The sequence below is a fragment of the Pimephales promelas genome, chromosome 13, assembly GCF_988280905.1.
Source record: "Pimephales promelas chromosome 13, fPimPro1.hap1.1, whole genome shotgun sequence".
Lineage (NCBI taxonomy): Eukaryota > Metazoa > Chordata > Actinopteri > Cypriniformes > Leuciscidae > Pimephales > Pimephales promelas.
The window spans coordinates 400,502-424,565 of NC_142781.1; the positions used below are offsets into that span (position 1 = coordinate 400,502).

General features: G+C 42.6%; 2 protein-coding genes across 2 annotated transcripts; both read left to right on the plus strand.

Annotated features, from left to right (window-relative positions):
• The first annotated feature begins 1,121 nt into the window (after positions 1-1,121).
• Positions 1,122-14,594, plus strand: olfcb1 (olfactory receptor C family, b1). Its single transcript, XM_089118272.1, has 6 exons — positions 1,122-1,375; positions 4,539-4,830; positions 9,304-10,059; positions 11,339-11,542; positions 11,632-11,749; positions 13,059-14,594. The coding sequence occupies exons 1-6, from the start codon at positions 1,179-1,181 to the stop codon at positions 14,216-14,218; spliced, it is 2,727 nt and encodes a 908-aa protein (XP_088974398.1). The 5' UTR covers positions 1,122-1,178; the 3' UTR covers positions 14,219-14,594.
• Positions 14,595-15,504: 910 nt separating this feature from the next.
• pcare2 (photoreceptor cilium actin regulator 2) lies at positions 15,505-18,014 on the plus strand. The gene has a single exon (XM_089118273.1). It carries the CDS (start codon positions 15,555-15,557, stop codon positions 18,012-18,014), a length of 2,460 nt encoding a protein of 819 aa, XP_088974399.1. The 5' UTR covers positions 15,505-15,554.
• The last annotated feature ends 6,050 nt before the right edge of the window (positions 18,015-24,064 follow it).

Consider the following 24,064-nt stretch of genomic DNA (forward strand, 5'->3'; position numbering starts at 1 on the left):
CGCATACATGTGGCATTCGAGACAGTTCAACAGGGCGCGCGCAGCGCTTAAAGGGGCCACACCTTATTTCCACTTGTTACAAATTCTATTAACAGCATTACATATAAAAAAAACACATGTGTTACCTTGCAGTGCAGTTTTTATTGCATAAGTGGGTAGCGGCGAGGTCGGAGCAGTGCAAAGTCAGTGACAAGCTCATCCAGATCAAAACATTTCACCAACTCTTTCTCCACAGACATGAGCATTAAGTGGCTTAGTCTCTCATCACCCATTGTTGTCCTCAGATAAGTTTTTACTTGTTTAAGGACAGAAAAAAAGCGTTCGTTCGAAGCTGTCGTGATCGGTAGGGTCAGCACGATTTGAAATAGTTTTATTAACTCACTGTAGGCCACAGGTAGAGACTGCAACTGAGTGAAATCTGCAGGTCAGGACTTGGATACTGTGGCAGCATACTCAGGTGAAATGCCTAGTGTGACAGCAAAGCTTTTTGCTTTTTCCAGCACAGCCTCCCATTCATTGTCGGATCTGATGTTGTGAAGGTGCTCTTTGGTGGTTCTGATCAGAGCCACTGCTTTAAGGACAACAAGGCATGACTCCTGCAGCTGTTCAGACAGACCAAATGTGATAGCCAATACCTTTTCAACAATGTGAAGATTGACAATAATAACGAATGACTCCAAGTTAGCCTTAAGTCCAGCAGCCTCGACTGACCCATCCTTGTGGGAAATTCTTCATCATCACTGGTTTAGCAGATTAAACATCTCACTATACAGGAGACATTCAGTGGGATGAAAGGTCAAGATTATACTGTACTACACGATATACTCGGTGTGTGTGTGTGTCTCAAACCTCTTCACATTTCACTCTCAGCACTTCTTTAACATTTATAGCTGTAGCCCCAGTTTGTTGCCGTGTCATTTTCCCCGATCCCCCTTTCATCAGAACTGTTCGTTGGTCAGGTTTGACGGTGGCCATGACATCATCTCCAGTAAAATGTAAGTTACAGTAAGTCCACATTCCTCCAGTTGTGCAGAAATGTGCCGGAGCGGGTGGATTTCTCTGGGAAACCGGTATCGTTCAGACACTCCCGGCCCTCTGGCTCACGTCACATGAAAAGCAGAAGCAGTTCTACGATAAGTAGATGCTAGAATTGATGTGTGAGCTCATGATGTTTGGCGATGCTGTCCCGCATGGATCTGCGTGTGCTGGCCCTGCTGACGCTGAGCTCGGGTCTCTGGGTCCGCTGTGATTTTTCCAGCTCCCTGAGCGGAGCGTACATGCCAGGAGACGTCAACATCGCCATCCTGAGCCCCATCCACGCTAAAGTGACCAACCTCCACAAGAGGACCAGACCTCATCCCTTCGTCTGCACCGAGTAAGTGTCCTCTACCTCTACATCACCTTCATTCACAACTGTTTACAACTTCAGTTCTTTCAAATCTCACTTGTTATCATCACTTGAGTATTACAGTACAACACATGCAAAAGCATTTTTGTTTATTAATAGTTGTGGGTTCCATGTACTATTATTATTCTATATAAAGGAGTAGTTCACTTCAGAATTAAAACCTCCTGATCATTTCCTCTCCTCCACATCGGCCAAATGAAGGTTTTTGAGGAACACACTCCAGGATGTTTCTCCATATAATAGACTTCAATGGGCTCCAACGGGTTGAAGGTCCAGATGTGAGTTTCAGTGCAGCTTCAAAGTCTCGACACGATCCAGCTGAGGAATAAGAGTCTGATCTAGACAAACCAGCCGACATTTAGAACAAAATACACATTTTAGTGTTGGACGAAGTAAAATCAAAATTTCATCTTGTTAAAAAATGATCATCTTCAAAAACCTTTAAACGCACAAATGTAGGTCTGAGAAATCCACATTTTCTTAGGGGAGTATGCCCCCGAACCCCCCTAACTACCTCACCTTTGCATGTGTGTGACTGTGTGGTAATGTGGGCTGGTGTGGGTACAGTTCCAGGAATGTTTTTTTCTTAACCAGTCTGCCCCCGCATATAGGACTGCAATATGCATTATTCTCTGTATTGAATCATGCTTTCTTATTCCCCCACCCCAGCCCCTGATGTTTCGGGTTAAGCCCCTGATGTTTTTAAAACCTACAAACGCCCCTGAATGACAGTGAAAAAAATTATAAGAATAGGCCTATTTCTTGTTAAACAAGTTTTTTTTGTGTGTGTGTGTGTGTGTGTGTGTGTTTGAAGCTGCTTTTGATTTTCACAGATGGCAGATTTGTGCTGCGTTTTAGAGATGTGCGGTTGGCAGTTACTGCCACAGACTCGGGCGGATGACGTACCGAAAAATATTTTAATAAAATTCAGGCGGTTGGATGAACCAATCAGATGAAAACTATATGTATACATTGTTACATATTTTTATCTGACTTTACCTACATCAAAAAAAAAACAAAAAAAACAAGCACACTTTGAAATAGTCAAATTTTCAAAAACTCCTGACCTGATATTTAGATACACTATTCAATAAATGTATTTGTTTGACAGGGAAGCTGTGTGTAAACAGTAATATATATATATACATTTTTAAATAAAAAAAGCACCACAAAAAAAAGTTGCACTTTCCCTCCATATTGTTGTAAATGTGCTAAAAAGTGACCGTCAAAAAATTATACCAGTATTTAAACATTGTTTGAAGCTAAATGTTAGCCTAGAAATCTAGACGCACCCTAGCGGCAGCAAAAATGATTTTGCAGCAAAGTGTGGTCTAGCAACACTCCATAGACGTTTGAGCTGGAAAACCCCAACTCTGGTAGGGCCAATCACATCGTGTATAGAGTCGGAGGGCGGGCTTAACATAATGATGACAGAGTTGCGACGGTCAGAGCAAGCTCGGACATATTCGGGTTTAAGTCGTTCATCCTCGGATGCGGCCGGTGCCGCGCGCACTGTTACAAAAAAGCTGTGGCGAAATGATCAACTTGTCATTTTTGGCCACTCGTGCTGTCACGTCGAGTATAAAGGCTTTACTCTGTGTCAGAGCGCGCTATGAGCGGTAAGGTGCACGGACCTCTCCCGAATCATCTCCAGAACCCCGAAGCACCACTACTCCGCCTCCGTTTCCCTCGTAAGCTGATATTAGTATTTAAACATTCTCTATGATATTATTATTTTTTTAATGACACACTGTCTCTTTCTCTCTCATACACACACAAACACACACATACTGTCTCTTTCTCTCTCACATGTAGGCTAGTTATAAACTCTTTTGACTTTTAATGATTAGTGTTTTATTTTTAAAGTTTGTGGGTCGTGTAAAAAACAAAAAAATCCCTTATTTTGGGGATGAATTCTGGGAAATCTCCCTTATTTTCAATGCTCAATGTTGACAGCTGGACTGGATGCGGTAAAAGTTTAATTTATCAACTTGCTCCGCTTAGTACGTCACCTTCTTCGTTGCTCTGATTGGCTTTAGCGCTATCCAATTGCGTGCAGAGAGAATTTGAAAGACAACCGTTTATCCCGCCCCTCGGATTGAGCCCTGTCAATGAAGAGTTTCCAGACCCAACATCTTGATGTAGGTCTGGCATGCCAGGCTAGCTAAATGTGACAAAATGTTGCTGTTATTTTCAGCGTGAGCCGCTTTAAAAACGGCTTTACGCACGTGTCGGTGATGTCGCACATGTGATAATGTGGTGATGTCGTTAATTTAGGCAAGGGAAATTAATTGTAGTTCCTAATGTTAATTTAATAACAAATCTAGCCTTATAATAATAATAACATTAATGGGAAAACGAGCCAATTATTGCATTGACATCATCAAAGCCATCAGCAATATCTCTGACTATCATCGATACACAATACTATTGTCTATAGGCACAACCCTAAAACATTTTTATATTTTTTTATTCACAAATGCTCATCTTGCACTAGCTGTGATGCGCCACACGTCATCTAATCAGGTTTAAAGGTCACACGTGACGTGAGACATAGGCGGAAGAAAAGATCTAGTGTTTACAAAGTGTATGTGCAAAAACGTCAAACGCCATAAAAAAAGGTCAAACAATGATGTCGGATGATTTTGTTGGAGGAGAAAATGTGATGGAGATTTTCACCCTTCCCTACATTTTTGAACTGGAACACACGTGACCTTTCAACGTGATCATGTAAAGTGTGGTGCATCACAGTGCAGTACAAGCATTTGTGGTAAAAAATAAATAAATAAATGTATTGGGGTTTTTTAATACAATGAGCGATGGTTGGCTAGATAACACTCTTATTCCTCGGCTGGGATTGTGTAGAGCATTTGAAGCTGCTCTGAAACTGCAATTTGGATCTTCAACCAATTTGACCCCATTGAAGTCACCATATGGAGAAAAATCCTGGAATGTTTCATTTCTTTTTGACTTAAGAAAGAAAGACATGAACATCTTGGATGATGTGGGGGGAGAGTAAATGATCAGGAGATTTGAATTCTGAAGTGAACTAATCCTTTAATAACAAAAAATCTTACAACTGGTCAGCTAAGAAATTAATACAAAGTGTCTTTCTCTATGTTTTCTATAGTTTTGATCTGATCCCATTTCTACAATCGCTGGGTGCCATCTACACAATCGAAGAAATCAACAACTCTTCGTTACTTCCGGGGATTAAGCTGGGATATGAAGTGTGTGATTCGTGTGCCTCTCCCACCAAAGCTCTGCAATGCGTGGAGCATCTGTTGGCCGTTAACGGGTCACTGCCGTCGCTCTCAGACTACTCTGACTTCCGTCCACCAGTGAAAGCTCTTCTGGGAGAGAAGTACTCCGAGCTGTCCATCGCCATCGCCAAGCTCCTCAGCCTCTACTTGTGTCCGCAGGTAATCTATCCACTCTCTACCTGTGTTCGCAGGTAATCTCTTTACACTCTACCTGTGTCCGCAGGTAATCTATCCACTCTCTACCTGTGTCCACAGGTAATCTCTCCACTCTCTACCTGTGTCTGCAGGTAATCTCTCCACTCTCTACCTGTGTCTGCAGGTAATCTCTCCACTCTCTACCTGTGTCTGCAGTTAATCTCCTCACTCTACCTGTGTCTGCAGGTAATCTCTCCACTCTCTACCTGTGTCCGCAGGTAATCTCTCCACTCTCTACCTGTGTCCGCAGGTAATCTCCTCACTCTCTACCTGTGTCCGCAGGTAATCTCCTCACTCTCTACCTGTGTCCGCAGGTAATCTCCTCACTCTCTACCTGTGTCCGCAGTTAATCTCCTCACTCTCTACCTGTGTCCGCAGGTAATCTCCTCACTCTACCTGTGTCCGCAGGTAATCTCCTCACTCTACCTGTGTCCGCAGGTAATCTCCTCACTCTCTACCTGTGTCCGCAGGTAATCTCCTCACTCTCTACCTGTGTCCGCAGTTAATCTCCTCACTCTCTACCTGTGTCCGCAGGTAATCTCTCCACTCTCAACCTGTGTCCGCAGGTAATCTCCTCACTCTCTACCTGTGTCCGCAGTTAATCTCCTCACTCTCTACCTGTGTCTGCAGGTAATCTATCCACTCTCTACCTGTGTCCGCAGGTAATCTTCTCACTCTCTACCTGTGTCCGCAGGTAATCTCCTCACTCTACCTGTGTCCGCAGGTAATCTCTTTACTCTCTACCTGTGTCCGCAGGTAATCTCCTCACTCTACCTGTGTCCGCAGGTAATCTCTTTGCTCTCTACCTGTGTCCGCAGGTAATCTCCTCACTCTACCTGTTTCTGCAGGTAATCTCCTCACTCTACCTGTGTCCGCAGGTAATCTCTTTACTCTCTACCTGTGTCCGCAGGTAATCTCCTCACTCTACCTGTGTCCGCAGGTAATCTCCTCACTCTCTACCTGTGTCCGCAGGTAATCTCTTTACTCTCTACATGTGTCCGCAGGTAATCTCCTCACTCTCTACCTGTGTCCGCAGTTAATCTCCTCACTCTCTACCTGTGTCTGCAGGTAATCTATCCACTCTCTACCTGTGTCCGCAGGTAATCTTCTCACTCTCTACCTGTGTCCGCAGGTAATCTCCTCACTCTACCTGTGTCCGCAGGTAATCTCTTTACTCTCTACCTGTGTCCGCAGGTAATCTCCTCACTCTACCTGTTTCTGCAGGTAATCTCCTCACTCTACCTGTGTCCGCAGGTAATCTCTTTACTCTCTACCTGTGTCCGCAGGTAATCTCCTCACTCTACCTGTGTCCGCAGGTAATCTCCTCACTCTCTACCTGTGTCCACAGGTAATCTCCTCACTCTCTACCTGTGTCTGCAGGTAATCTATCCACTCTCTACCTGTGTCCGCAGGTAATCTCTTTACTCTCTACCTGTGTCCGCAGGTAATCTCCTCACTCTCTACCTGTGTCCGCAGGTAATCTCTTTACTCTCTACCTGTGTCCGCAGGTAATCTCCTCACTCTACCTGTGTCCGCAGGTAATCTCCTCACTCTCTACCTGTGTCCGCAGGTAATCTCTTTACTCTCTACCTGTGTCCGCAGGTAATCTCCTCACTCTCTACCTGTGTCCGCAGTTAATCTCCTCACTCTCTACCTGTGTCTGCAGGTAATCTATCCACTCTCTACCTGTGTCCGCAGGTAATCTTCTCACTCTCTACCTGTGTCCGCAGGTAATCTCCTCACTCTACCTGTGTCCGCAGGTAATCTCTTTGCTCTCTACCTGTGTCCGCAGGTAATCTCCTCACTCTACCTGTTTCTGCAGGTAATCTCCTCACTCTACCTGTGTCCGCAGGTAATCTCTTTACTCTCTACCTGTGTCCGCAGGTAATCTCCTCACTCTACCTGTGTCCGCAGGTAATCTCCTCACTCTCTACCTGTGTCCGCAGGTAATCTCTTTACTCTCTACCTGTGTCCGCAGGTAATCTCCTCACTCTCTACCTGTGTCCGCAGGTAATCTCCTCACTCTACCTGTGTCCGCAGGTAATCTCCTCACTCTCTACCTGTGTCCGCAGGTAATCTCCTCACTCTACCTGTGTCCGCAGGTAATCTCTCCACTCTATTTCTGAACTCGCAGGTTATCTCCTCACTCTCTACCTGTGTCTGCAGGTAATCTCTTTACTCTCTACCTGTGTCCGCAGGAATTCTCCTCACTCTACTTGTGTCCGCAGGTAATCTCTTTACTCTCTACCTGTGTCCGCAGGTAATCTCCTCACTCTACCTGTGTCCGCAGGTAATCTCCTCACTCTACCTGTGTCCGCAGGTAATCTCCTCACTCTCTACCTGTGTCTGCAGGTAATCTCTCCACTCTCTACCTGTGTCCGCAGGTAATCTCTCCACTCTCTACCTGTGTCCGCAGGTAATCTCCTCACTCTCTACCTGTGTCCGCAGGTAATCTCCTCACTCTACCTGTGTCCGCAGGTAATCTCCTCTCTCTCTACCTGTGTCCGCAGGTAATCTCTCCACTCTATTTCTGAACTCGCAGGTTATCTCCTCACTCTCTACCTGTGTCCGCAGGTAATCTCTTTACTCTCTACCTGTGTCTGCAGGTAATCTCCTCACTCTCTACCTGTGTCCGCAGGTAATCTCTTTACTCTCTACCTGTGTCCGCAGGTAATCTCTCCACTCTATTTCTGAACTCGCAGGTTATCTCCTCACTCTCTACCTGTGTCCGCAGGTAATCTCTTTACTCTCTACCTGTGTCTGCAGGTAATCTCCTCACTCTCTACCTGTGTCCGCAGGTAATCTCTTTACTCTCTACCTATGTCCGCAGGTAATCTCTCCACTCTATTTCTGAACTCGCAGGTTATCTCCTCACTCTCTACCTGTGTCCGCAGGTAATCTCCTAACTCTCTACCTGTGTCTGCAGGTAATCTCTCCACTCTCTACCTGTGTCCGCAGGTAATCTCTCCACTCTCTACCTGTGTCCGCAGGTAATCTCCTCACTCTCTATCTGTGTCCGCAGGTAATCTCCTCACTCTACCTGTGTCCGCAGGTAATCTCCTCACTCTCTACCTGTGTCCGCAGGTAATCTCTTTACTCTCTACCTATGTCCGCAGGTAATCTCTCCACTCTATTTCTGAACTCGCAGGTTATCTCCTCACTCTCTACCTGTGTCCGCAGGTAATCTCTTTACTCTCTACCTATGTCCGCAGGTAATCTCTCCACTCTATTTCTGAACTCGCAGGTAATCTCTTTACTCTCTACCTGTGTCCGCAGGTAATCTCCTCACTCTCTACCTGTGTCCGCAGGTAATCTCTTTACTCTCTACCTATGTCCGCAGGTAATCTCTCCACTCTATTTCTGAACTCGCAGGTAATCTCTCCACTCTCTACCTGTGTCTGCAGGTAATCTCCTCACACTCTAGCTGTGCCTATTGTATTTGCACAGAGGAAACCTGTACCTGTTTCCTGTGTTTAATAGCTCAAACTCTTAAAACAACACATGAGAGTTGTCAGATATAATGGTTTTAGGCTGCCTGATTGTTGTCTGGTCAAAAAGCTCCTCAGGTTGAGGGTGTTGACGGTGTACCCATAATTTTACCTGCAGTTTTGACCAGATCAAAAATCTGGTGATGAGTTCTGGCACAGACATTTTTAACATGTGTGCCAACTCAGTTCATTATCAATAAACACTCCTAGGTATTCAAAGGATGTCACCTGCCTGATGTCACGACCATGGATGGTCACAGGTCTCTGATCTCCAACTGGTTTGGGGTCTACCAACATTTCCACAGTTTTGGTTGTGTTGACATGAAGTTGATGTAAATCAAACCAATTGACAAATTTGTCCACAGCAACTTGGTGGATGTTCATGATGCTTTCTTTAGTCAGCAAACTGAGAAGGACAGTATCATCTGAGAATTTTGCTATTTATTGATTTGGCTCAGAGCTGATACAATCATTAGTATACAATGTACACAGGAGAGGTGAGCTAACACACCCTTGGGGGGCGCCAGTGTTGCACACCGCTAGATCAGACAGAGAGGAGTTAAACTTCACTCGTTTGTTTTGCAAACTACACTGCACTCGTTTGTTTCTCAATTAAGCTCATAAACAGTGATGAATGTGTGACCATGAATTTATTAATGTATAGTATATCTGTGATTACAGTCACGTATGGACATGATATGAAAATACTTTTGCACAAGCAGATTTTAGAAAATGGTGATTTGCTATTTGCACAGCTCTGTGAATATCCTTAATGTTCCATGTACTCCTGTCTTTGAACAATATACCTGTGTTCTGTGTCTGTTGTATCTGTTTGTAGCAATCTCTTCATATCCAAAATGGATTTCTCCTTGGGTACACAAATAAAATATACTTTGACTTTGATCTGTTTAGCACACGGTGTTAAGGCATAATGTTTTTCTGCCAACAGGTCAGCACCTCATCCTCTGCTCCAGTCCTGAGCGACAAACTGCGGTACCCGTCCTTCATGCGTGTGATCCCCAGTGACATCTACCAGGCTCAGGCGCTGGTCAAGCTCATGTCTCATTTCTCATGGAACTGGGTCGGTGTCGTGCATGGAGATGATGACTACGGGAGAGGGGCCTACCAAAGCTTCGTCCAACAGTCAGCAGGAACGATATGTGTTGATTTTGAGAAAGTGGTAACGCACTACTTGGACCACGTCGATGTGGAGAAGTACATCAAAGATGCTGCTAAGAGCATTAGAGAGTCTCGCGCCAAGGTGGTGCTGCTCATCCTGAAGCCACAGCTGGTGGAGAAGCTTTTCAAGGAGATGATTCAAACCAACACAAGCAGAGTCTGGATCGCGAGCGATGCATGGGCCATTTACCAGCCCTTAACAAAGATGAAGGACATAAACAAAGTGGGTCAAATCTTTGGCTTTTCCTTTACCATGGGAAACATACCAGGGTTTGAAGACTACTTGAGAAACCTCAGGCCGATGCCAGGAGCAAGAAATGGCTTCATAGAAGAGTACAAGCAGCTGAGACTGAACTGCTCGCTTTGGCCCGGGAACTGCTCCACAGATGACGTGCTGTACGCCGTGGACCTGAGAGAGGCCTACATGGAGAGGCTGGCCATATATGCTATAGCACACGGGCTCAGGACACTGCTGGACTGCAACGACACCGCCTGCTCCGGAGACAACAACTTCCCTCCATGGAAGGTGAGACCTCTCAATCCCACCGCGCTTAGAACTGTGAGGTTCAACTGGTGAACATGATGGTTAATGCTCATTGTTAACTCATAAAGCATATTAACTCTTTCCCCGCCAAACACGGAATTTTCCGGGTTTAATGAAAAAACGCATCTGCGCCAAACACGGAATTTTCCGGGTATCCGTGTTTTAGGTGGTATACGGTAAGGAAGACCCGCGCGCATGTCCTGAATGAGTGCGCAACTCTTTGATCAGAGAAACAGATTGCAATCGTCTCAAACAGTGGAGTAGTGAGAATGTATCAGACAATGCAGAGGTATATGGCTGAAGTACTGGAGGTTAATGGACTCGGAGTCCGATCACTCTTTATTTGATAATTCTGAATCTGATCGGGACGAAGTAGTCAGTGAGAGAGATGCACATGTTGTCACAGAAAGTTCTAGCCATGGACGTGCCGCAGATAGATCGTATAATATTATGACACTATAATATGTATGTGTGTGTGCAGGCATTTATGTGTGGCTGTCTAAATATGAAGGTGTAATTGTCAAATTATTTCTCTCTTTGTGCACATTTACCACATTGTAATATGTATTTGTGTGTGTGTGTGTGTGTGTGTGTGCGTGTGTGTGTGTGTGTGTCTAGGCCTGTTTATTGTAATTCCAATTATTCATTATTCACAGGTAGAACACAGAGAGGCAGAGGCAGAAGTTTTATTGCAAAAGTTACATTTCCCTTACATCCTGGGAAATTTGATATATTTTACATTTATTTTATGTTTTTAATTTATTTTGGAAAGTTTTATATATGAAGGAAACAACATCTGAATGTATTCTGCTTTTAAATGCACTTGTTTGATAAAAATACCTTTTTCTCAGTTTTTTGTCCAAAATGTTGTGTTTTTGACAAAACCTACCTCTGTTCAAGAGGCAATAACAAAAGAACAGATGAAGATAAAATGAAAACGTTTTTTTTGCCTAAAAGCAGAGGCTCAGATCTTTATTTTTATATATATCATCTTCATATATTCATGAAAGAAAATATTCAGCGGGGCATTCAAATTTAGCGAAAATCGTCAAAAACCCTGGCGGTGGCTGGCAACTTTTTTTTAAAACGCTGGCGGGGAAAGAGTTAAATTGCACTAATTGAAAAAAATCTATTGCTTGCATTTTAATGCATTGTATAAAGTGTTACCAAGATCAAACACCATATTCTCCAGTGTTTTAATTAGCATGAACAGCAGTGTGATGAATTGTTTAATATCGAGAACACTTGTACTCTTTGACAGCTATTGGAAAGTATGCACAGTGTGAATTTCACGCTCGATGGCACTAGATATTTCTTTGACGAAAACGGTGACTTTGTGGATGGTTACGACCTCATAATGTGGAAGGAAAAAGATGATGAACGAATTATTGAAATTGTGGGGAAATTCCTCTTGAAAAAAGCAGACGTGGAGATCTTCAGTGAATTCCAGTCGATAAATGACAGCGTGAGTTGAGCTGTCTCTACTTTTGCTATTCTCTCGACCACCACCAGAAGAAACAGCCATCACTGACATGTGTCTCTCTCGTCCTCCAGCTACCCATGGCCAGGTGCTCAAACTCTTGCACACCTGGCACTGCGAAGAACCAGTCCAAGATCCCCTGCTGCTACAACTGCGTTGAATGTTCTGAAGGAAAATATGCTGATGGATACGGTAAATCAGAATTCACTAGGAATCATCTGACTACAAATAGCAGAACACAGCAACACTGGAACTGACTTCAGATTGTAAAAAACTTGTGACAAAATATGTAGTTCTGTAATACTTACACATTTACATTTAGCCAATATAGCCTGACTATGTTAGACTTCGTACTTCTGCTCTATTTCAGTTCGCTTCTGAGTACATGTACATAAAATTCTGACAAAATCCAGTCATAAAGCACAGAATTTCGCATCATACATGTGTTTACTGTGGAAGTTCGATGCGGCTGAGCTGGCGAATAACAGACGTCATAACCAGATGTTATGTGATCGGCTTACGGGTAACCAATGATTTTATACTTCTGAAAAGCACCCCCGCGAGGAAGAAAACAATTATGCCATGCTAGACTCTGTCTACGAAGCGAGGTACAGAGTTTGGTATTACCAGGCTACTTCTAATATACCAATAATAGAGAAACAAGCTTCCCAGACAGCAAACTGACATTGAATCGACGTGGAAACGACGTCTCTCATGATATTGAAACAACGTTTTGCTCTTCGAATTAACGTTGAACCAACGTCAGACGACGCATTCTTCAAAGCTAAATGAAAATCGAAAATTGGTTTGCTTTCATAACGTTAAAACAACATTGATTTCAAGTTGATTTTCCATTAGTTTTGAAAGAATGACGCGTCTGACATTGGTTCAACGTTAATTCGATGAGCAAAACCATGTCAGATCAACGTTGTTTCGATGTCATGTTTCCACGTTGATTCAATGTCAGTTTGCTATCTGGGTTATTAGGGCTGATAGAAAGCTACAGTCGAACCAAAATGTAATCAGACACCTTCAACATTTCTCTCATTATCACAGTTTATTCCCTATAGTTTGGAAAATGGTAATAAATATGAGCAGAACTCAGTTCTCAGATCAGTGGATATATGACTGGTTTTGTCCGTCCTTCAGTTGGACTCTCACACATGAATTATGCTGACTGTCAGCTGTTAAATTTACACAATTAGATAATACCAGTTTAGCTCAACCAGTGACCAAGCAATGCTTCGTGTTGTTCAGTGTGTGTGTGTGTGTAAAAAGAGCATTAGCAATTACAGAAAACACACTTCAAAAAGGAGGAATCATTTTTGGTCCCAAATTTGTATAAATGTTACTGGTAGTCGCTGTATGACGAATATTTGGGTGTGATATGTAATTTTTTAATAAAAATTATATCTAATGTCTGACTACTTTTTGGTTTGACAATATATTGTGCTTTCCTAGTTCAACTTTGACGATTAAATAAGTGTGTTTTCCTTTTCAGATTTTCCCAAATGCCTGAAATGTCCTGAAGGAAAATGGTCTACTACGGGAGCAAGTGAATGCGAGTATTTCCAGGAGATTTATCTGGTTTGGAACGACAGTTATCCCATAGCTCTGTTAGCGGCCACAGCGATAGGCTTGATTTTAGTGTTCATCTCCTTCATCATTTTCAATGTGCACAGAAACACCACAGTCATCAAAGCGGCTGACAACACGATGTCTTGTTTCATGTTCCTGGGGCTGACGGTCAGCTTCGCCAGCGTAGTCATGTTTATCGGCCGGCCGAACGAGCACCAGTGCAGGGCTCAGCATGCCTTGTACGGCCTCGGGTTCACCCTCTGTGTTTCCTGCATCCTGGTTAAAGCCTACCGCTCTTTCCTGGCTTTCCTGGCCTTTGATCCGGCCAAGCAGCACCAGCTTAAAAAGCTCTACAAGCCTGTTATCAATTTGGTCCTGCTTACCGGTGCTCAAGGAATCATCCTGTTGTTCTGGATGACTCTGGGAAAGTCTCCTCGACCAGAGATAAAGTGGCCTGAGACTGGCCTAAAACAATATGTTGTCTGCGACGAGGGCTCCATCATAGGTTTTGTGGTGATGCATGGCTACATAGCTCTATTGGCCTTCATTTGTTTCTTTGTTGCATTCAAGGGGAGAAAAGTGCCACATGATTTCAACGAGACTGGCGTCATCATCTTCAGCATATTGATTCATCTGTTTGTCTGGCTTTGCTTTATTCCCATTTATATTGAAAGAAACAAGACCGAACAGCGGCACATTGTCCAGGCCTCGGCCATCCTGGCGTCCAACTATGGCATAATCTTTTGTCATTTTATCCCAAAGTGCTACATAGTCCTGTGGGAGCTGTCGGAGAACTCGAGGGCATCGATCATGGCGAGGTTGGCTAAACGCATTAGAGAGGAAACAGCCACCGCGGACATTACCGTACTACATGAAGCGGGCCAGACCACTCCAGACGTCACCAGCCCTGGTGTAGCCACCATCTGTGATCAAGTAGCACCATCTGTAATCGAGATCAACGCCATTACTAAAGATGTTTTCAGTACTCTGAAGACTGAGGATGATTTTAATATGGATAGAGGCGGTATAGAAAGTACAGTGTTCCGCCATTTCAGGTTGACACAACGACACACTACGAAATAAAAATAAAAGTGTTGACTTGTATTCTTCTAGCAATTCCATCAACAAACAAACACTTCCTTGGCCAGAACAGTGAATCTTTCATACTAAATAATCTGGATTTTTCATGCAAAAATGCTTTTCTTACTTAGTATTTTGTCTTGTTTCCAGTCCAGCTATCTAAAAATTCTTAAATAAAGATGTCTTTAAAGGCCATAAGAAACTATGTCTTGTTTTCTGGGAAAATAAATCAAAAGAACGGAGTTTTTGTTTAAAACAAACAAAATGATCTGCCAATGGGGTAAGCAAAATAATCTTGTTTAAGATTAGATATTTGGACTGGAAACAAGACAAAAATACTAAGTTAGAAAAGCATTGTTTTGCAGTGATATATATTGTACATATATCAATACTGCATGTAACCTATGATGAAAGTTGCTAAAATGGTGATTTGATGATTTTTGCTGTATGTTTTTTATGTATTTAACTAAACAGGGAGTCTGCATTTACGTATTAATGTGCTAAATTAAATGGTGATGTGTGTAATCCTAAAAATAACAACTCAAACCGTTGCTACATCTGACCCATGGCACAGAAATCACACACCTCTTTCTGTACTGTTTCTTCTTGCATATTGTATATGTAAAACTGTACATTTAATAAACTATAAAAAACTGATTTGAGCTTTAGTTGGACTTAAATGCAATTATCATAGACTCCCACTGCTTGTGATTATTGTGGATCATTTTGCCCTGTTTAAATTCTTTGCCAGCAGATTGCAGACAACACTGGCATAAATCCAGGGAGGATTTAAGTCAGAAGTAAACATCTATAAATACTGCAACCTCAAGCCACACTGAACTTAATTTATCTGCTGGTTGTTGTTCAGTTTCACAGAAACGAAATTGATACAGTCACTTGAAAACTGTTTCCACTGTAGCAAAAACTGAAAAGATTTTTACTATATATCTTGATTGCAAATATATTGTTAATTCAGTCAGGGTTAACAAGTGGTAAAAACAAAATAAGAAAAGGTAACCAGCAGGGTACCTGATTAGTGAGATGAGCTTATAGTCTTAAGCATGCGCTTTATTCCTGTAGCGTGATTGTGTGTGTGTGTGTGTGTGTGTGTGTGTGTGTGTGTGTGGGACAGACTAGAAGCTTCAATCCTGGGCTCTCTATGGCACACAAAACCAACTGGCCAGTGGTAATAAGTAGAGAAAGACAGGGATTGTGGACAGGGATAGTAAAGGACAACGGGACACAATTGGTATGGTATGTAAACAAAAACCAAGTTGAGGTTCTCTGACTTCAAATCTGTAGTCAATCAAAGGAAAAGCAACAGGATTCTCCCATCAACATGGGGTGCTCTCCATCTAAAGGTCAACTCTTCAGCAAAAAAGCTTTGCTGCCTGGATCACAGGAAAGCCAGAAAACTGCTGACCTACCCTCTGATGGGGCACGACTGCAAATCAAATCAGAGATAAACACTGCTTCAGAAGGTCTAGAGATACAAGAAAATGAAAAACACATTCAAGGTAAGAGATCCTCAGTCGATGATGTAGTTTGTGATGCCACTGTCACAGTCGAAGAAAATGCTTCTGAGAAGACGCTAGATGTGGCCCGCTCTCGGGATGAACAGAGTGCACAACAGGGCCTCTTAGAAAACCAGAAAGAAGGAATAGAAGATATACGGACGAAAGATAAGCAAGGAAAGCGGAGGAGGCAGAGGAAACAGAGACTGAGAAAAAATTCCTATGCGCAGTCAAAGGCACAGTTCATACTGAAAGCCCACCAGGCAGCCTATGCATACCTGAACCCCAGCATTTCCAAATACGAGTCTCTTTTAGGGCTCGTGAGCCAGGCTGCTCAGACCCATCTCTCCGTACAGACCGCAGTAGCTGCAGCAGTTGTGCACTACGAAGAGATCAACCAGGCTTTGGAGGAAATGGCCGCTGAGGGCGAGCAGCTGCTGAGGGAACATGGACACAACATGAAGTGGCCTGCTTTACTTAAAGACTATCCCCCTACGACCAAACCAAGCAACGACCTGAACGAGCTTCCCTCCGAACTGCTGCAGCACATGCTCCTTCGCTCCACGGTTCAGATGATCTCAGTGGGAGACTCCGTGAAGTGCCTAGGTGACGCAGCCTTACAGGAGCTAGCTGACTACGTTGGGTCCCTGTCTGAGGTCTTAGGAGAGAAGCTGCTGGCTAAGCATGCGGCCGAGGAGCGCCTGAAGCAGGTTCTGTCCCGTGTGGAAGCTGCGGCCCTTAGGAAGCCCGGCCCAGAGGACTCTGCGCTGCACAGTGAGGACAGCGGCATAGGGGCGGACAACGAGTGCCAGAACGGCTTCCGTCGGAATAGAGGGAGCTCGGGATCAGGAGCAAACGCTGGAATAACATCTGTCTTTACCACCGGTTGCTCTCCAGATCAGCAGCTCCTTAACGACAATGAGGAAGGCACAGATAATGATGATGAAGATGAGGATGATGAGGATGCAGAACTTGATGATGACGTCAGTGAAAAAGATGAGCTGGGGAGATTGACCGACAAGACAAGGGGAACACTGAGTGGTTATTCTGAAGCAAACTCCAGCTTTCCCCCAGATCAGGGTGGCGTTCAAAACCAAGATCAAGTCAAGACCAGTATCTTGAAAAGGAAAATCAGACGGCCAAAAACCGCAGACAATAACTTTCAGATGAAACTAAAGCACCGCCATGTAAGACGACCAAAGCGCTCGCAATCCGCTGAGTGCTTGTGTAGCAAAGCGGAAGAATCAGACCCTAATGAGGAACAAGGTAACCTGAGGAATATGCACTTGAGGAGAAAAAATAATCTCCCAGATAATCATGGGAGTCGCGTATGGACCAAGGCGGGAAGAGGTTCATCTGTAGGACAGTGCTCAGCAAGGTACTACGGCCTCCAGTATGGCAGCAAAGGGCCTTTCAGGGCAGTCCAATCTAGCTCTCCTCCAAAGTTTACTCCAGAACCACCGGGGCGACATGCTGTCAAGAGGCTCATCAATACGTTTAGCCAAGGGGTGGAGGATAATTCAAGTCCTGTAGACCAAAAAATGGTGAGAGTTAGGGGCAACAAGAAATGCTCTCTCCCACTGCTGCAGACCAGCAGAGAAGCACTTACCACCAGTAGGAACATCAAGAGTAGCATCCGCTCGCTTGAGCCCAGACCGGCTGACAAACCTGAGCATCTGGATATAGACAGCCTCCCGCCTCCACCGCCAGAAATGCTCATGGACAACACATTTGAAAGCAGCATAGGGTTTCCCACTGAGGACCGGGCTCGTGATTCACAGTGCAGAGGGCAGCGACTCCGCACTTTAACACAGAGAGAGACTGCTCCCAACAACAGGGGTACAATGCAGAGAGCAACTACTCAGCCACTGAGGCAAGATGAGGCTGAGACCGCAACTACGCACTCGAAAGTTTTCCCCCCAACGACTCCCCCTGTCTCAAGGACACGGCTTCCACCCTCTTGTCCCACTCTGCACCACCCAGTGCCAAGCCCTCCATCCACGAACTGCCCCTCTACGAGGAAGTGGACTCCATCAAACACCTCCAGTGTTTCTGGCTCTCAAGCATACTTTGAAGCCCGGGCTGTGTTCTCTCCTTCAAGTACATCTACACTGCCTCGGCCTTGGGGTGAACCTGCCAGACCTCGCCTTCAAAACTCTTTCATGGGACGCCGTCCGTCAGGTCATAGGTCATCCCACAGTGAGCCGCCGCAGTCATTGCCCGATGCCAAACAGCAACAGGGTCCGGGCAGTGATGACTCACCTTCGACCAGTAGTGAGGGGTAAGCACCTTCCAGCCTCATTCCTTGTGATGCAATATGTAGCAAATCTATGACACAACAAAGGTCTGAATACAAAAAGACAAAACAGGTAGAACATGATTGAGTTTGTTGAATCAGATTTTGCCAATCTTTATAACCAGGGCTGAGATTCACTGGGGAGACTTTAGTTTTAGTACTTTTTATCTTTTTTTACTTTAAATTACTTTTTTTGATGTATTTAAATTAGGGCTGTGAATCTTTGGGTAGACAGCGAATTGATTCGATTCACGATTCATAGGTTTTCGATTCGATTCATGAACGATTTGTGCAAATTCAGAACGATTCGATTCGATTAATTCGATTTGATTCTTAATTTTTTATATGCATTATAGTATTATTTCAATGCTTCACCCATCTTTGTCTGGGTTTGAATTAGCCTACAGCGGCCTTCGGGGATCAGATAGTGGGGATTTTGTCCATTGTTAATGTTAGTTCATGTTTGTTTTTAATTTTAATGAATATATTATTATTAAAAAAAATTCAATGGCCTACATATTAGCATTTGCAAGTAGCAAATATTTTGAAAAAGGCTTTTAAAGTATTGCATTAAATGACTACATGCACAAATTAATGGAGACGTTTTCATTAGTTTCATTTTGCGTCCTCTCAGTGCACTCGTTATCATCTTTTCACTGGATTTTGCTCGCGCTCGGTCCCATAGCTCTCATGCTTTCATAACGTTAACTACAGATTTTTGAGCAGTCCATGTTTGAGCTCTCCAGCTGAGCTCTGTCGAGAAAGCAATAGTTTTGAGGCAAACCGCTCAAGCCATTGATAAAGCTGCCATGCCATTGCGTGGGCACTATGAAATAAAACGCTTTCATTCATTTATTACATGGACTCTCCGTACACGCAAGGTGGTCTCTCGCTCGCTTTCCCTCTCTGCCGAGTGCGTGCAGCCGTGTGTGAACAACGCGATACGCGGTTTGGAGCACAACCTCTGTCTCGTATGCACGCTCGCTCTAGATTCCGGGAGATTTTAACTAATTTGCGTTAATACAAGCTGATCACGACTCGAGTAGCTCAACAGGTAGAAAGATAAACTCATCTTTCAGGCATTTGACCGACCGGGCTTCAGCGTGAGAAATCAGGGGTGTGTGAGCGCCTGAAACCAATCAAATGCGGATGTCGTATGACGGCCAATGCGTGAGGCAGCTTGTACCAGGAACACTTTAAGGTTGTGTTTATATATTTTAAACCACTGAATCGCTATAAAATCGTGATTAATTCGATTCTTAGCCTTTTAAATCGATTATTCACGTAAATAAACGATTCACGATTCAAAATACATGTTTCAGGATCGATGCATAAGCATCGCCAGGATTTATAATCGATGCATCGAGAAAACAAGTGAATCGTTACACCCCTAATTTAAATATAAAAGTTCATGTTTCCTCCAAAGATTGTTTTATTGTGCATCAAGACAGCTATATGGAGGTCAATAAACAACATTTATGAATTGTGTGTGGCACAAACTCTTCTTCGTTCAAGAGTATCTCTGCTTGGAGATAATTACCTATTTAATTCTGGACAAATTAAAGATACATTCCTTCGGTTTCATAGACATGGCGTAAGCTAGTCTAAGACTAAAATGAAAGTTTGAGGTGTCTGAACTGAAAGCAACTTGCACTGAGAAATCTTTAAGTATGACAGTGCCATGGTTTTGTCTCAAGACGCACAACGCAGAATATTACAGGTGACACAAACCTTTTGAAAACATTTATCTTCAGAATAAAGTAGAAAAGGTGTAGAATGTTTTGGATCGTGAATTCTCAGATTAGTGCTTTGAATATAAATAATTATTAAACACATTTAAAGATTAATCCTGTTTTAAGGGAAAGGGGAGTTAATGTGCATTATAAAATTAAAATAATTTGTATAATGCTTCTAGAATACATAATATTGAAAAATATTTGTTTGAGGATGTTACCATAGACATTGGTAATAAAATATAAGAATTCTCAGAAATAATTTCAACTGCTTGACAAAAATAGTTTGAAGAAAAATGTAAAGAGTATTAATGAATTGATCTCCCCTCCCTTCTCTCAACCTGCTTCATCACATGAGGTTATGATACTGCTTTTACTCAATTTAGTGCACAATCCACAACGTTTCTGTTTTAAAACTGAGATCACGATTCTGAATAGACAACTAAACAAAATAGGATACAATTTACTAAAGGTTCTGACAAAATGTTAAGTGCTGCAGTAAAATTAATGAATGAATAAAATGAATGATTTTTTTTAATCACTCTATAAATTATTCAATGATTCACTTCCCTTGTTTCAATACTGGATAAATAAGTGATTTTAAAAATCTATTGGATGAATGATTCAATTAATGACAAAAAAATAAATAAATTAACAGTCACTTGTCGCCACCTACTGGTGTAACTATATAACTGAAACTATCTTTATTTGAAGCGTCAAGTTACTATTTTAAGATTTGCTCTATTTTAATCGCTACTGTATTCATCAGTGTTCAAAACTATAAACTTTCATTCCAGTACTTCTGTGATAATCTGAATTATTGTAAGAAATATTGATCCAGTTGAAAAGGCTGTTTGTGAAGCTGTTTTATATTTATAGTCTAACTGCTCACTTTGGGTCAGTGCCAACACACTTCTGAATGTTCGCCGTGATCGTACTTTTCAAAGATTTAGTAGACGAATCATTGTTGTTCAGGAATAAGATTGCGTGTGTGTTTGATCGTTTAATGATTAATCGTGCAGCTCTACTGTCACGGAAACAGTCTCTTTTCAGGCAAGAAATCATTATTAGACAGAGTTTGCATTAAATCTGATTAAACCTGGATAATTTCAGATAGCCTATGTAAATGCGGTTTTATCCAGATCAAGTCTATTAAAGTAACGATTCGGCTAAAATCTCAGTTTATCCCACTTAATTTACCTGAAGTGATTTGCTTTGATTCATGGTCATCGGCTGCAACTTGCAGATATTATGGCCAATCACAAAAGTCGATTGCGCCACCAATTGTATAATACATCGACCGCTGCATTTATTATATATTTTTTACTTCGCTCTTTTTGTGCTGGGTTCGTATCACTTTCATAGGAATAAGTGAATAAAATATAGAAATCCTGTTAATTTCCTAAAATCGAACCAGTTTGAACTGGAATGCCACCCCATTGTTTACAGCTAGTCTCTCAGTGAACAAACGCTCATCTCTCTCCCTCTTCTTCTTTCTTCCTCATCATTTCTTGTTGAACGAGATTGACCCAGAATGAAAGAACTGGTTTGTAGTTGTACAGATTCCTACTGTCCTGATTTCATCACCCAGTCCTGCCTGCAATGCAAGACAAGAACTTGCTGTAACCATGTGATAAATCAAATCTTTCGTTACAGAAAAAAAGGGAGAAACAAAAACTAGTGTGATTCACAATGATTTCTGGTTTTCTATGAACATAATATATATATTAATATGAGAATTCATCATATGTCCTGGTAAGTTACACAACGCCACTTCCTGGCTGAGACTCCCACTAATACCATTTGCAAATGCATTTATTATTGAACATTGGTGTCTTTAATCATTTTACAGCACCAGAGGCTTTTCTTTGTCTGTAACCCTCAATATTTCAAAGGTATCTGAGACATAAAAAAAAAAGATCTTGCATCACGTAAATGTTTTAACTTCATTGAGATGAGATGTCAGTCCAGGGGAAAACCCTGCAGAAAACCAGAAGAACTGGGAAACTCTTATGGTGGCACATTCTGAAACACACACACACACACACACACACACACACACGGAGATGACACGATAAAGACAGTAGCTGGGGAAGTTCCTAAAGAAAGTGTAAAGCACTTCTCACATGTTTCTCTGAGTGTTGCTTGGAGAGCGGTTAATCTGATCAGAGTTAATCTCAGCATAATCCCTGCAGAAGAGCATCTCCAACTCACCTGTCCTGATGGCCTCATTCACCATCTGTCTATACATCAGCATACACACATTCACCATCTGTGTGTCTACACACATTAGTAGTGTAAGGGTTCTGTCGCAGTGATGAGGGATGTGCCCTTAAACACAGGATTTCTGCACTTACAAGATCTTAAAGTACTCAAATTTCCTATTTCAAGGCTTTTTAAGATATGTGAGATGTTTATAGATGTTTCTGTGTGTTTTCTCCCAGGACGCTGAGAGCGGATCTGGATACACACAGCCGGTTGCTGGACTAGGCCTTTCTCTCTACGCAGATCTGGGACACTTCAGGAAACATTTCCTTATAAACATCTACACCACAATGCTTAGAAGCGCTTAGAAGTGTTAAAATAACACTATCTGTGTATCTGTTTGACTCTGTTGATCTCTTATTTAAGTGTGTGTTTACCTCTCTGTTTATAGCCTAATCTTTCTGTCGGTTTTGATACGCGACACAGAGGAAAGGCGTCTTATATTCTGTAATACGGCTCCTATCATACTCTCTCCTCATTTATCAGGAGCTGTTATTGAGACTTACTACTTAGAAATATCTAATCCTATCATTTCACAGTGTGTCTCGTTCCTAAACTCTTACGATTATTTCGTGGTAATTTGTGATCATAAGTGTGGAAGATGCTGAGCCCTTCAGATTTCTGCATGATCTTCTGTTTAAATGTGATGTGATCTTCATAATAAATCTGTAAACACACACACACACACACGTATTCAGTATCCATCATTATTACCCGTGAGCCGCTTTACACTCGTTCTCCGAGAACTTGTCTTGTCTTTTATTAAACATTAATGAAATTTTTTATATTGTTTCTGATGGTGCATTGTTGTGTAATATGGCCCATGCAATGTCACAGGCCCTGTCAGGTGCAACCCTCAGACTTTTCAGACTCTTTAGTTGGCTAAAGTTCACTTCATTGTGTGCCCTTGTCCTGGCTAGAGCGGCATTGTAACTGGTCAGGGAATGGGGGCATAAAACACCTGTCTCCAGGCAGATCCTGTTGTAATCACCTGTATAATGGAAAAATTCAGTTCTGTTAGGATAAGCATACATACATGTAAGTGAGCTTGATATATTTTTCCTTACCACGTTCAAATAATGTGAATAAATCTCTGAAAATTATTGAATCATGCACAGATGCTGGCCATATTTGTGATATGGAACATAGTCACACACCATCTAAGAGATTAGTCAGTCAACTGCCTTTTGATAAAATTTGATATAATCTTACTAATCTGGATAAGGATCGCAATAGTAACTTGCCTGCACTGTTATTAAAACCCATGTTAAAACCCGACTCCGAGTCGAACATTTATGCGTTTCCAACAAATTAATGATGTAAACGCCATCCTCACGAGTCATGAGAAATATGATATCTTTCAAAAAGTACACTATTGCGCTGCGCTAAAAGACTCCCCGTTTCACCCCCGCTTATAAAGCCGCGATCTAATCCTGTTAACCTGAAATAAGCCTGCCCGCGAGCAGGTTCAAGCTAGCGCACCTGTTGCTATGACAGCAAGTCCTGGATGAGCGTCGAAGAACCAAACGATCCAAGATAATGCCAAATCGCCAACAATCACATCCAGCTAAATGAGTTAGCGACGTACGAAGAATGGGCCCCAGCTCTTGGCAAGTTGAGGAATCAGTCGTCGGTGAAATGTTTGGAAATATCCAGAGAAAATAAAATTAACCCATTGTTTCTTCAGAGGCTCGGATGAAGGAACTAAAAAATACTTTTGTGTTCATGTGTAGATCCGAACACTGATCAACGGCCATGCTTCGGCTGCGCAGCTCCGTCTCGTCTGTCAACATGGGCTGGCATATGCAAATATTTTGGGTCATACATATTAATGATCCCGAGTCGGTATTTTGTGGAGATTCGCCTGTTTTTCAGGGGTGTTTTTCAAAAACGAGATTTAAGTAAGAAGGAGAAAACAATGGTGTTTGAGACTCACTGTATGTCATGTCCATGTAATGAACTCTTGTTATGTAACTATGTCAAAATAAATTCAATTTTACATTATAGGGCACCTTCAAATAGTGTGTAATGTTGCTGTTGG